General features: G+C 34.2%; 1 protein-coding gene across 1 annotated transcript in view; it reads right to left on the bottom strand.

Annotated features, from left to right (window-relative positions):
• LOC149782144 (uncharacterized) overlaps window positions 1–15,248 on the bottom strand; it is a 40,758-nt gene extending 25,510 nt beyond the window's left edge. The window contains exons 1-2 of the mRNA XM_089934828.1: window positions 15,145–15,248; window positions 13,403–13,471 (exon numbers count right to left, since the gene is read on the bottom strand). Coding sequence (XP_089790954.1) covers window positions 13,403–13,420 — 18 coding nt within the window. The 5' untranslated portion in view covers window positions 13,421–13,471; window positions 15,145–15,248. The remainder of the gene's footprint in view (window positions 1–13,402; window positions 13,472–15,144) is intronic.
• Between the last annotated feature and the right edge of the window lie 554 nt (window positions 15,249–15,802).

The raw sequence follows: 15,802 nt of genomic DNA, 5'->3' as shown, positions 1-15,802 counted from the left end.
TGTTTCTTCACAGTTAAATTCATGCCACTTGTAACATGTTGCCGAAATCTACTCAATCGTCTCCCTAAAAACCCACTTATCCCAAAACTCAAAAGCTGTCATCTAAGAAACTTTTCTGGTAAGGTTCTGTTATGCGATCTTTCCAATTTTATTTAAAGAATGCGGCGAAATCTATGATATCCCCTCTCTTTCTTGAACTTTTGGCTTCCGTTTTGGGTAAATATATTTTGTACTGCTGTTTTCTTTACTTGCACCTGGTAGGTTCTGAGGGATGCTCTATTGCTTTTTTTCAAAGCGTTGTTTGGCTCTCACAGTCTGCTTTGACAATTATTCAATAGAAATGGCTATCTGAAAAAAAATTAACCATGTCTCTAGGCTGTTCCTATCAACTTTCATCACTTCCTCCGATGTGTCGCACGTAAGTTTGATAAGCTGTGCAAACTTTTGTTCGTAACCTACTGCGAGATCTTCCTCTGCGGCATGTTGCGACATTAGCCTGTTTTTGACACGTTCTCAGACACCTATGTACGTCCAAAGAAGTTCCATTTCACCCTCGGCAGTTTTCGGCATCAGCCACCATACTCTGCTATGGCATATCTTTTGGTTAACTCTGCTTTTTACGTTCTTTACAGTTATTGTAGAAGTTACATATATCATGTTCAAACGTTTACAATACTTGCAAGGTCCATCCGTTGAGTCAGTCGTGAGGAATCTATGTGGGTCAAGGGTAACATCCGTGAACATATTTCGAAACGCATCCATGAGTGATCAGAAACACACAAGGTCCAATGAATATTTGCTAGACTATGATTATCAACCCACTTATTAGTTTCAGTATTTTGCAGTTGTCCCAGATCACCTTGGGCACGTATGAGTATAGCTGTGTCACACTTATCACATTTGCGCATTTGTGCCTGCGCCAGGAACATATTCTTTCTAAAATATCGTGCCGGTAAAGCATTTTATCATCATACATAATAAGGTTATACTATTCTGGGTTAAGGTCTTCATTCAGAGGGGTTTCATTGAGATTAAAAAAGTATTCATTGGTAGATGTCAAACACTCGTGAAATAGTTGAATACGTTATCCGGCAGTTGATCGTTCGCGGATGATTCAACAAGACCAACCTGTCCCATATTAACTATCACATCATCAGATTCATGAGCAGTTGGGTGTCTCAGATCCAGTTGTAACGTAACCGTTCTTAGGTAGTCAAGTCTTCTCTGAAAAAGATAATTCAAAAATGGCAAAATCTGAGCATTTCCTTTTTCATGATAGTTTGTTGGATATCAGTAGTTGCATAATTTATCATCGTAGCTTCATATTGTTTGTAATGCCACAAAAAAACTCGTGCCACATGTCCAACTTGGTTTCCAATGCGTAATGGTAGATCCTGACTCATTGGAACGCCTTCGCAGTATTGGACAAGTAAGTTTACATTCGCGGCTGAAAACAGAGCTTCTCACCACGGGCCATCTAAATTAAAACAACTTGGTGGCGTTCACCAAGAGAGTTTTTGCTTTCTTAAATATGTTAGGATACAAAAACGAACTTACAATTACGCACTATTCAGCAATTGCAAGGAAGTCAAGCCTTTGACGTACAAACATTGAACAAGTGTCGCAGACGGGTTCGAGCACGTGGACCGCTAACATGTCAGTGGCTTCTACACGTCGACTCGAGCAAAGAATTTCTAGGAGCGTTGCTGTGTGGTTGATGCTACCAGCTCGTCGTGGACAGGTCAACATAAATTGACATCAATCCACTGTGCAACGATTCAACTGTACACTTGCGGTACGATTTCCTCGGCAGCAATAGACGCAAGCATTGTTGATAAGTCGTAAAGCACGCTCCTGAGAATGGTGACGCGACTTAATATCCAGGATGAATAATGAAACCACAAGTATGATTGGGTTAAAACTCGCTGACGCGATTCAGCAGGAAGCTGTGAAATCCAACCCAAAGCGGTTTTACATACACCAATGTTAAACTCATTCGGAAATAGCTTGATTCTGTATTTGTATGCCCTGTCAAAGTTACGAGGCAGGAAACGTCGATATTCCGGAGCAAACAATACTGGACAAGTTCCCTGTCACAAACAAGTAAGACATATGTGCCAGAAATATTACAAATAGTTTCCACAAGTTCACAATTACACTAAGATTTAATTTATTATCTGCGAGTATCCGTATACGTAGGTATTGATTCCATCAGGGGAAGACCATCGATTGGTATATAGCGGTAAAAACTGACTTCGTTGCAGAAATACATACCAATGTGATCTTTCTTTGACCGAATAAGATCAGTTGCATGTAAAAACTCATGTCCTTGCCCAAAATAACTTACACTCATATTGTGATTGAGATTTTTAGCGACTCATTTTAAATTGTTAATAATGTTTCCTTTGATACCGTTATGCGGTCTAGCTAAAATCTAGTACATTGTGGGTTTTATTCCTATATATTCCTCAATGAGCTCGTCAGCCCAGTTGTCCATGTATTCTTTCACAACTTTCTAGTTGGTGTTTTGTAACAACAGATGGTCCTTAAGGTACCTTCTGTTGTCAAACCCGTTCATAATCGATGTCTCCCCCATGTCTGCATCGATGACATTGGTAGTGACTGGCATTAGAAACTTGTCAGTATACCTGTATATAATCTTGATGTTATCAACCACCACAGCATGATCGAGTCGCAGTAGAACCCGCACATCAGCAACAGTGACAAAGTCAAGACCGACGCACCAACGTAAAAGACTCTTCACTGTCACTGCTAGGACTACTGTGATACATTTTTGTATATTTTCCACAATTTTCCCTCTAACAAGGCATTATTGATCCACGTATTATTACACTTTGGTAAGATCGCAATATATATATATATATATATATATATATATATATATATATATATATATATATATATATATATATATATATATATATATATATTCGCCCGTTTCGTATCAGGACGATGAGCTTGCGACGCAGGTTTTAGACAAGCTTGATGCATTTGCTGAAAGTACTCCCGGAATCATCGCCTAAAAAAGTATTGTGAAATCATCTTCTAAGCATCGGCTTTCATTACGAATAGTAAATACTCACTGTGTGACATGTGAAGTTCGTCCGCGTATTCAAAATCAACTTCAACACATCAACCACGGATGCTGGTTTCATCATACTTACTATGTGCTTTTGTATCGTGGGACTGATCAACTGAAAATCACCTGCAGACATTGGATGCATCATCGCCTATGAATATTAATTGTTGTCTTCGAGATACATGAGGTAACTCTTTGTGAGGGAAGGATCGTATCCGTTCACGCATCTGTTGTTAGCGCGAGAATAGTGGTGCCTTGCCATTCACATTCCTAGTCTGATTCCACGTTCGATAAACAAATTTTAATTGATCTCAGTGAACGAACACATGTCAGTCTTGTCTTTCGATAGCAGTGCATCTAAAACTATGAAACTATTATGAAATGTAACTTGCAGGGTCGAGCTTAATAACACTCATCACGAAAAGGCTTCAAAAGCAACCAAACAGTGTTCGCGCGCGTTTAGTCGCCGTTACAAATACCGTCTCGAATCACTGAAGAATAAAAGACCTCAGTCTGTGGCAACTAAATTTCAAAAATCTTCTTTCTTTGCGCTTAAGCAAGTCTAACCTTCCAGGTACAACGTGTCAGCACCGGCGCTTCAACGAGTCATTCCAAAATGTGTGTCGCTTCTTGCCGCAAGGTTGTTGACAGGTTTGTCGTTTAAGTAATTGAGAAATAACGAAATTCCACTACCATAGTCAGAGAGTGACGTATTTGTCGATATTGTTAAAAATGCCACTCACTGCGATTGCTTGCATGATTAATTGATCATCTCATCAACACAGGTTTTGAAGAACAATTGGAAACTTTATTCCTTATTTGAATTTGAATCTGTACATTGCCTGCGTTGTTACTCTCAAGTGATACGATAGTTATAGTGATGGAAAGTTTTCATTAGAGGATGCCAAAGTTCCTTCAAATATCCAGGAATTAGTCTCCGCGGAAAAATTCGTGAATATCTCACTGACTCTATCACGGTAAAATTCGTTGCCGTCAAGCAGCTTTTGAGTGCTGAATACATACTTGCAGCGTAGACACTGAACCTATCTTCTACAGTGTTTCGTGGTATAGTTTGTATCACACATACTGATACCGGGTCACTGAGACATTGCTTTCGTCCGCGTTATCCATGCATCTTAACAGCAGTAGACCAATAAAGTTTGTTCGCCAGCAACCTGCGCAGGAAGTTCAGTGCTACCAATTTGAGTTAGCCCATATGCTATTTCTATTTTATAGGCTGTTATAGTTTTTCACATTTATTCTACTTGCAGTAGAATACGCGCTGGCAGTGGAATATAAGTCGAACAGCAAAAGGTCCTACATGGAGAATTATGAAGATGAACTATAGCCCATCTGGCTAGAGTCCATCCTGAACCTTAGCTGGCTTATTTCAAACCCTCTCGAGATTCCTTGCAAACTCTTTGTCAATTTCATCATTGGTAGCCTCATCGTCTCCACTATAACGACATAACTCCAACCCCAAGCGCTGTGGATTTTCAACAAATCATTGTCCGGTAATTCAAGACTTTCTGTAAGGTTAAGCTGCATAACAAGGTCCGCACCAATAACAATGTTCATCTTTACCCAGGAGGTGTCCGCGTCATGTAATATTGATAGCATTCGCAGATGAATACGTAAAGGAAACTTCACTGCGTGGCTGCTTGGCTCGTATTCGATAGGAATAATAGACCTGAAAAACTTATTAGTTATTACTGCGCACGTGTAACGCACATTCTGGAACTTGTACGGTCGATCTTACGCTGCTGACTCAGTGGCAATAATAGGTGTGACACGGCGGCGGTGTTTTCCTAATCAAGAAGCACACGTGAGATTGCGTCTACCTTGCTCGTGGATGAATCTTGATATGTAGCAATTCTGCTGTTTCACGGAGCTGCCTCACAGTAGGACGCGGATCTTTTGGAGCGAGTTATAATAGTGCAGGTAAATCTGCTTTTGTAACCTGCTGTGGTTCATCTGGCTGAAGTTCTCTCAAAGCCAGCCAATTCTTATCTGCGAGCAATTAAAATGAGTATATCAGCCTTTCTCGTACGACTTGGTATCCTTTCTTGAGTTTTTTAACAGTCGACATGTCCGTATATAAGGGAAAAAGATTGCCTTATTGCTTATTCGCAAATTAACTTTATGTGAAACAATTTAATTTGATCCTTGACAACATTGTGTACTTTCTTCGTGAGGGGTGCGTTTACCGTGACAAGAATATCGGCAACTCGTTGCAACCGCTTGCAAAAGCATGCGGCAACAGATGCTCATTGTCGGCAAGATTGATTACGGGATTTGACTGAAATACTTAAATTTAGACATGGCCGAGCTCAAATTAGTTCAAATAATCCATCACCGAGTATTACACCACGTAGACTTTACACACTTGAATCCAACAATTGTAAATATCCTGGAGTGCTTATATATCTCAACTGTGGTTTTTGCTCCATTGGACTTGTAAATGGCTTCAGAGAATTTCTTCCACTGTCTGCGGTTCTCTGTTTCTGCGGTGTTTTATATCACTTCGTACACCTCATGGAAACTGTATGTGGATGCCATTGAAATATTATATGCTGAAGGCATTTTTATAATTGATTTGCCATTTGTGGTCATCTACACTGTTCTCTTTGTCTTTGCTGTATCGCCGTTTTCGACTGATGTTACAATATATTTGCAGCACGACATAATGCAATGACTTTCACTGTTTTTGTTATTTTACTTTCCAAGTTTCCATCGTTCTTGCTCCAACACGACCACAAACCCTGTTATCTTTTCAATTTTCTGCGGATACGTTTGACAGAAGTCGAGACGAGTAACTTAATCTGCTCAGCGATTGAATATTTACAGCTCCGTGATACAGACTCAAATTCTTTAATAATACTGTATGGCCAAACTATATGGGTTTTACCCGAGTTATATAATTGTCAACTGCAGTAAATCACTTATATGTTGATATTTCAGTGAGTAGGAGCATAATAGGTGAATATGTAACCACTCTTATCTAACACGGCTCTCCAAATAGTGAGCCCCTGGCGCTGTTTCCACGCAGACGCACGAGTATATAAAAATCCTAACTGGAAAACATTATGGGGAACTAGAAGGGATTCTGGTATGTGGAGTCGTGATAGAGTATCCTGATCAAACGCGTCCACTATGATCCTACTAGTCTGCAAAACGAACAAGAATGGAATGTAGTTTATTGAAAGCTGAACATTATATAATACCAAAGAAAAATTTGTTTATCATAGCATTTCCTATAAACATCTGTACAGTTGTAATTTGAATATTATATGGTATTTCTCATACAATAATCAGTTTATTAGATTTAATTTTTGGGGCCCAATTTATGCATGTTGAATAAAGTTTTTTTAGGATATGAGGGTAATATAGGTAATACCAAGAAAATTTCATCTTTAAAGAATAAGACTGTCGTTTCTGTTTCACACAACCAAAGAAAATTTATAAAATTGTTTACCGAGACTTATTTAAAAATTATCTTATATCCCAAATATGATTTAAAACCAAAGGCACGGGATTAACGGCGACGTGTTCTTAATAGACACGAGTGTTTTGAAGGAACATGAAGTTTTTATTGGTAACTAAGTGTACAAAATACACAATATACTTATTTTATATGGTTGCAGTTGAACATTTTCTATCGAATTCCAGCCAGGATTTTATAATAAAGAAATCACTCGGACTTGGCGCTTTTCCATACAATTACTTCTATATATAGTATATAATAAATGAAACGGAACCTGGCATTTATCCAAACAATAGCTTGTATATATCACACTTCTTCTCGCTCCTCCGATATTACTAACCAAATTTTGGATGAAGTACTTTTACTGGATCCATGATGTGTCACTGAAGGTATTTTAGCCTATTGTTCCTAGATTCTTAAAAGTCGCTTATACAGAAAACTACTTTCACAGATTGGAAGATAATCTATACCTAATTGTACGCTTCTTCAATTCTCTCACCGTCATATCAACATTCGTATTTTTCTTCATAGAAAGTGTTGAAGTGTTTGAAATTGTATCAATAGTGTCCTTCGCCAAATTTTTTAAAATACGTTTCAGTTTTGTACCTCACCACTTCTCCAATTTTGTAAAAAAAAAAAAAATGTCCTTGTTTTTAGTATACATTATTGTCAAGATATGGAAAGTCAAACAGATCGATCACTCTGCTTCTTTTTCTGTAAATCTTTACCCAGATGAAGCGAAGTGATTCCATATTTGTGGGAGAATTTCTTCACGATGTGATGGTTTGAATACTTTGTTGCATATTGAAACAAAACATTGCACATATTCAGTAATTCTTTATTTCCTAACTCGTCTATTGTTTGTTTTTTTTTTTGTTTTTTTTTGTTTGTTTTTTTTTAACTTTTTATTTTGTCGTTGTCGTTTTATTCTTGTTGTTGTTTTTGTCAGTATCTATTAAATCCCTTATATGGGTAGTCATTCGTTGGAGCAGTATCACACAGCTATATTATACTCGAAGTGATATACTTGTTAAATCAGCTAACTGGAAAGCTATCTTGCCAAACTGTTAACTGGAAAGCTATTTTGTCAAGCTGTTTAAAGTCAATTTAAAGTTTTTCAACACTATATTATTATTGATTTTCTTATGTACTCTTCGTTTTTCTTTTTTTTCTTCTTATTAATATTATAATTATTAGTATTATTATTAGTAGTTGTAGTATTATAGTAGTAGTATCATTATTAATGGGCGTACATCATATACTGACAATCTCAATACGAACATTTTTAAACTACATGTAACGAATTTATAATATTTACTTTCTTCTTATCGAGTGTTGGCACAAACCTGGTTCCGATCCTAGCTATTTTAGCTAGGCAGGACACAGATGTGGCACCCTTTTGTATATCTATTTTTCCTGGGTTACGTGTTGTGTTTGCTTTATTTTGTTTTGTGTAGTGCAGTTGAGACATAAGTTAAAAATTAAAAATTTATTTATATTATTTGTATTATTTTTTTTATTTTTTATTTTATTTATTTTTATTATTTTGATTTATTTTGAAATTATTAAAGTTAGCTCTTTACCTCGATAAATTGAAACAAGTCAGAGAAAGATGTCGTTCGCTGTAATATACTTTAATTCAAAATTTATGCTAAAGTATTAACTTTTTGCATTTAAATAGCCCTGTGACCATTGTTTAGTATTATTATTATTATTATCATCATTATTATTATTATTATTATTATTATTATTATTATTATTATTACAGTAATGAGACTGTCCCAGAATGCTTAATCAAGAACTTATCGCAGTGCATATTTAAACTTTCGTTTGGATACGCCAGTGATCGAATTGAAGGGAAATAACTCTTACAGTACTTAGTCAGACGTGATTGTATAATAGGTCGTAGGTTGAAACACTAGTGTTTTAACCAACAACCAAGGGAACCCAAATATATTCTCTATTTACTGACAAACCAGACAGAAATTCAGAATCTATTTAGAAAATTATACGCCTGCTATTATTATTATTATTATTATTATTATTATTTAATTACCTAATTAATACTTTCAAGAAAGCAAAGATTGGAATATTATTGTCAAGTAGATGTCTTCAAATAAATGATTAAGGTAGGTAAATCATTATAATAGCAATCTAGGTTTCATTGTAAATTTAGACCAAACCAATATTTCTAATGCAAAAAGAACGTTTATTAAACTTCATTGAAGCTGTGTACACAATTGAAGGCGTAACCCCACCATGTTTGTGTACGTGTTCTTTATCTTCAAACAGGTATATCAATTATGTTTTACAACACATAAGGGCCTAGGTTGGCCGAATTATACTGATGTTCGCCTAATTATATTCAATAGAAGCTTGTAAGAAGTAAAACTCTTCACTGCTCTCTCTCTCTCTCTCTCTCTCTCTCTCTCTCTCTTTTAGTTGTAATGAGTTACGGAAATTCCTTATCTTGCCTGACAAAAAGCATGCGCATATTAGACCTGGCATGTGTTACGTACTTAATACACAATTAGGGCCGTCTTGATGTAAGTACATATCAGATAATAACATCTGTACAAGAAACTGTCAGGGACCACGCGACCCTAAAATGTGATTTTTGGTAGATTATTGACTGAATTAAATAAACTACCAGGAGGAAAAGTTTTCACGAAGTTTAATAATTCTTAGGAAATATATAAAGAATATGATAAGTTCAAACAAGCTGTATCTGATGTTGTAGAACAATATTCTGAAAACCCATATGAACATTTATGTGACGAATGTTGAGTACCATTTGTGATAAATTATCAATTATTTATTGAAACAAATTATTATTATTATTATTATTATTATAAATAAGAGGTAAAACTATTTGTATGCCACATATAAGAAGAATAAATAGCACATAACAAGACAATATGTTTTTAAAAGTGTACATACTTCTTTAGAACTGAGAAGGAAAAAAGATCGGTTGATGGAACAAATGAGGAAAGAGTCAATAGGGTCATGGTCCATTTAAAAGCTAAACTGGTTAATCAAGAAGAAAAGGTTGCAAAAAAATGTGTACTCAGGAAAAAAGAATTTATATATGTTAATAAAGAACATCAGCTCAAAATGAAGTTTGACAAGAGCCTATGGAGCACATGAGCATTTGCGTAAATACAGAAACGTAGTTTATATCAAGTTAAATGAACCTTTAAATAATATGAATTTTAATTTTCAAATCTACGTAAATATCTTCAGAAAGTCCAATGTCTTGTGAGGTAGCGTTAAAAGGTTGAATCAAAAAGTAACATCCTGAAACTAATATGATACAAAAGGTGAAAGGCATCTGAGAAATCACGCAAGTTTAAATATTTGAACAAATTCGGCAACTCATAACTAAAACATACACAATACAATGTGCCTTTCTTCAAAGTAATCACTTTTCTCAATGAGTAAGACGATTATTAGTTTTGCAAATATTACATTTCCCTGTATAGCAATTTACTAAATAATGTATACGTATGCATTCACATATTTTGAATTCATTATTTTTTTTTAAAAAAGTTGCAATATATTTATTGGTGCAAGCAAGGACATCTGTTGTTACTGTTTGTCAATTTTGATACACGTAATGATTCAGTATGCCTCAACCTCACATGAAAATTCGGTGCAGGGGAGGTAACCGCATCTTCCACTTCTAAGTTAGAACTATTTGCATCAGGGAAAAGTAGAATATTGTGGGGTTAGCTTACCAGATATGGGTAAATAGTGAGGATTCTATTTTATTTTGTTTTATATATTTAATTTGATTTGTTTTTAATGCATTATATGCTTGTGAAATTTAACATTGTATGTTGAATTTCATCTTATCCAAAATCAAGTTTATTTTCTACCTGACCTGAATTATTGATTGTTTATTTTATTCTGCAAACAAATACTATATAGCCAAAATATTCTCTGCGTGTATGGCTTCAATATCAGGATCATTGTTAATAGAAGTAAAGATGTTTATTTCGGTCTGGGTGTGGGTCATTGGAATTTCCCTACATTATACCTAGCGTACATGACATTGTCCAGGTTATATATTATAATTTTAGTAACAGACATTCTAATAACAACTAACAGTTTATTTTGTGATTTTCTGGAAGGCATTTTTCCATTAGATAATGTGATTTTTAGATAGAAAATGTTAATTGTGACCTGAGGTCAATTGGAGGGCTATCTAATCTTGTTACTGAAAGATTATTCATTCGTGCTCCCAGATCTACCAGAATCAAATTGGTATTTTGTTGTATCCAGAAATTCATTTGGGTTGGAATTTATTTCTTCACATATTTTAATTTATTGACTATTTTCTCTGGAAATAGATGGTGCTCATTAAAAAAGATATTCTAGGAATAAGATATTCACTGGGATTTATTGTGAATTCAAACCTGGAATAATATTTCTGTGTTTCAACAAAGGAATATTGGCACATCAACATTATACAGGTCATCACAGGTACATCAATACATTCAGCGTTGGACTTAATATGGATATCAACTAAACTTAATTTAGAACTTTAAATTAGTACAAACATGTGCCGTAATTTTAGGATTGATCTGGGATTTATTTATCAATATCGTAAGTGCATTATTTTCGTTTCCACTCTGTGTTCTAGAGAAATAAGTTATTTTGTTGAATTTTACAAAGCTTGTCGCTTTTCACTCTTTTCTGTTACTTTGTTTAAGACCATTGATTCGTAACAATTTTCTTGCTTCTCTGCAACTTGTACGATCTGCACTCCAGTTGGAAGGTATATTATTCCCAATTCAATATAGACATACAAAAACAAATCACAGCGTCACACAATCTTTAAAATAATTTAAATCTACAAGAACATGTGTACTTCAGAAATATCACAAATAAACATGCTTTATGAATGGTTAATGCCATCAATAGAACAGACTTTCAAATAGTAATGCATATAGCATTTTACGGGCCATAATTCAGGGAGAATAATAAACGTGTTAGCACAGCGTCTTACTTTCTACATTTATAAATCCACTAGAAAACTACCATCAGAGACTGATATATCATGCCTATGATATAATAAAAAATGTATCAATGTTCAGTCTATCTAACATTTTTGGGTCAGTTAACAAAGGGGAAAGACCCAGAATTAAGTGTAGAATATGTTGGAAATAATGGCTGAGTCAAATGCATTCAATGGGTTTAAGACATTGTTTATTATCATTATTATTATTATTATTATTATTATTATTGCTTATTCAGAGTTCAGAAGTAATGTAAAGTGAACTTGAATATAGTTTCCTGTAAGGTTGGTTCCTTTAACTGATTTATCAGTGTTTCCTATAACCCATAAATTGATTTTCTCTAGAGAGTATATCAATAACCCTCTAACTAGATAGAGGGTAAGTTGTTGAAAGAAGCCAAACAGTTGAAGTGTTACGTCTTGAACTAAATTACCCACTGTTAATAATGTGTACTGCGGTTTATCAGACTATTTACAACAAGATTGTAACTATAAACAACCACTAAAATCAGCTGTAAGTGAATGGAAGTCTGAGAAGAGTTCTCTGTTAAATTGTTTGGAGTATGTACATATGTATTGTCATTTTCAATGGTCCTTTATTATTGGATTTCTTTGATACGTCACTATTAGCTTAGCATGGTCCCACACATCAGTATATCAATGTCCCAACAAATCATTTTCTTAGTTTATTAAACTTTGATCCCTGTCAGTTAGCTAGATTGTGGTGACTAACCATGCATCGAAATCAACATGACTTCTCACGCTTTGTTTCTGTTATATGTACCATCAGAACAATAATAAAAAGTTTAGGAACTGTTACTTTTGGCTTAATATCAGACATAAATTGCTTCTAAAGCAAATACTTTACTTAAGAGTGTGGCATTTATCGTGACCGTTCTTAAGAGAGTCTATGTTTTTTCCATCTATTTTTGTTGACTTATATCTAATGGTAAGACTTATAATGAGTTGAATATAATACCTTCGCCTATAACTTTAACTCCTTTGGCCTTGATTATTGGCACTTGCAGATAATACGTTACGAATAATGCAAGACAGATTCCAAAATAGTGCATTCATTAATTTTTAAAACAAGCCAGGTCATACGATAATTTAATATTTATTTTATCTTACACGTAAATAATTTTGTTACAATATCATCATGAATTTTCCAATTTTGTTCATTAGGCATTCAATGCAATCTTTCCCAAGACAAAACTTTATGACAAATAAAAGGCAAGCTTAAGAAATGCTTAATTAAGTTTATTTATGTAATGGTTCCTATAAACGGGTATTTTCTATGGACTATTCATGTTTCTCTGTACTATGTATTTGAACTGGTGAAAGTAAATGCCTAAGTATCTCATTATCAAGGACTCCATGATTTCCTCTCTTTCACTACTATACTGAAATTATGGACTTTAAAATATGTACAAAACTCCCCTATTTAACAAAATTTAAATACACAGATTTACTGCAAATCGAAAAACTCTATACACTAACTCATTATAACCTGTAAAAATGGCATAACATTATATATATATATATATATATATATATATATATATATATATATATATATATATATATATATATATATATATATATATAAAGAGGGATAACATTTTTGCGGCCATCATTACCTATATTCATTATAATATGTAACTATTTGGTTTGAATGATACTGTCCTCTTAGGTAGGAAATATTTGGGCCAGTTTGTTAAGTAATTATCTTGAATATTGGCGAAGTAAACCTAATCATGAAATAACTTCAATTTGTCGTAACCTAACGGATAATTACCTGATGATCTTCAGCCATGCTTGCGTTGCACTATATTATATATATCACGGTCAACAAAACGTCGACTATCTGAAAAATATTTAAAAAATGTATAAGAAAGTAATGCTAACTATAGCGCGAGCAGCCAACTAAATGAAGAGGCAAAGGCTTTATTACCAAATTTTAAATACTGGTATCACATCAAAAATAATTATATTTGTTAGAAATATAATAAAGTCAAACTATCAACACACGGACACCTATTGCTTCCCTCTCACTCTCTCTCTCTCTCTCTCTCTCTCTCTCTCAAATGTGACACTTGCCATTCAAATATCAATGGTGTTTCACAGCAAAATCTGGTTCTTCAATTAAAAAAACAATGATTCAAACATCTATGTTTGAATTAGGAGATAAAGAAAAATTAAAAATAATGTGAAGCGAGTTTTCCAGAAAGACCTCTTTATTTGTTCAAAACAACAAATATGTTTGATGACAAAAGCAAACTTAACAATTTATGTTGTCTAGTTTACTTGTACATTTGGCTATGTTTGATAATGATAAGTAAAGTCAGATTAAGCATTGACTTCAGAGGAGATAGAAAAACCACAAAGAAAGACTGCTGAAGTTTTAATCGCCTACCAGGCAGATAAATCTTTTGTTTTATGGTGTACAAGCTGGGTAGTAATATCTTTCCTGTTAAATCGGTGCATTTAGAAGCAGAATATGTTTACAACTTATATTATTTACACAATACAGCTACAAACAATGACCCATACTAATGATGGTAAAAGCTTCCCATTTTGAGACAGGGAAGTTGTGTTAAAAATGGCTAACAATCTGGAGAAAGGTCTTTGATAGACTACAGATTTTCCTCCTTTCATGAAAAACCTAGGGGCGATCTGGTAACATGGGCATCTATATTAAGAAATTCTACAAGTGTATCACTGTTGAAAATAATAATCAGGGAACTTAAACTGTCATAAGTGTCAAGACGAAATACAAAAAGCAAATGCAGTAGCAGAATAAGCAGTATCTACTGCAGAATAAGCCGTATCTACTGCAGAATAAGCAGTATTAATAAGGATTTGATGTTAGATTTCGGTGGTCATCAAAGAAAATTTGAATTTCCCATATGGCACAGCAGAATTGTCTCTACAATTCAACTGTAATTCTCTTCCAATGAGTGACTTCCTCAATTTAAGAGCAAAAGTTGATAACCAACTTTTAATAACATTCTGTGTCGAACAACTGTTACCAAATAATTTATCTACTTCACAATCTATCACGGAACCTATACAAATACCTAATTATATACCTCCATTTCAGAACATCTATATATCTATAAATCCAACAATCTGCATAGTTATCCATCAAATTTAGATTTAAAATTTTCAAATTGTTATCGTTTCGCAGTTTTACAACAATCCCTTCCATTTTTTCAATGTCTACCTACCTACCTAAGTGCATATGTACTTATTTTGCAAGCATACATGCAAGGTATGCATAAGTATACAATTATCAATAGATATTATCTCAATCTGCTTCCTAGAGCACGTTTTGTTCGCGATGTTATTGATCTGGTTATCATTTCGTCCTCTTGAAATCATTTCTGGCATTTCAGCATTACTAATAGTTGTACGCCATGAAAAGGAGCACAGGTTTTCAGCAGCGTGTATAAAGATAATTCTAACATATCTTTAAATACGGTTGAAAATATTGTATACATATACTTTACGAAATCAAATAATTCTCTCATTCAATACCTGAATTGTAGAATTTCGCTAAAATTGCAGAATTTCGGGGCAGAAACACACATATATATTAGCGTTTAGCTTCTAAATGTATCGAATTGTTTAATAGTTGCCATATTGGTTGTTTACAATGCTAGAGTGGTGATTCATTGCGGAAGTTTGGATGCAGGGGAGGTAAACGCTTAGTGCACATGTAAGGTAGAACTATTTGCATCATAACAAACTAACATAGTGAATAATAATCTATTTCATTGCGTTTTCTATCTGTGTCAAGCTCGGTACTTCTACCTTAATGAACATTTTTCATATATCATAATAGAAACACATACATTTACACAACATGCCGTAACTCTTCCTTGAGAAAAAAAATTCATCTCCACGGGTTCAAATACATTTTAGAAAATTCTAAATAAACATACTGCTATGAATGGTTATGAATGACATAGTCTTGCAACTAATGGGCATAACAAATCAAAAGCCTTAGTATGCAGATTTACTTTCTACCTGTATGACCACACTTGAAGGTAGACATCAGATATTTATATGTTACAACTGGGTCATAAGAAGAAATATATCAGTCTTATGCAATGATTTACAACTTCTCGGATCAATTATCAAACAACAAGCTGTAAAGTAAATAAAGAATATGTTGAACATAATGTTTGATCCA

The sequence above is a fragment of the Sinohyriopsis cumingii genome, chromosome 15 (assembly GCF_028554795.1).
Source record: "Sinohyriopsis cumingii isolate HCF-2022 chromosome 15, ASM2855479v2, whole genome shotgun sequence".
Taxonomy (NCBI): Eukaryota; Metazoa; Mollusca; class Bivalvia; order Unionida; family Unionidae; genus Sinohyriopsis; species Sinohyriopsis cumingii.
The sequence above is the reverse complement of the archived record's forward strand: the minus strand, read 5'-3'. Positions and strand labels throughout refer to the sequence as shown.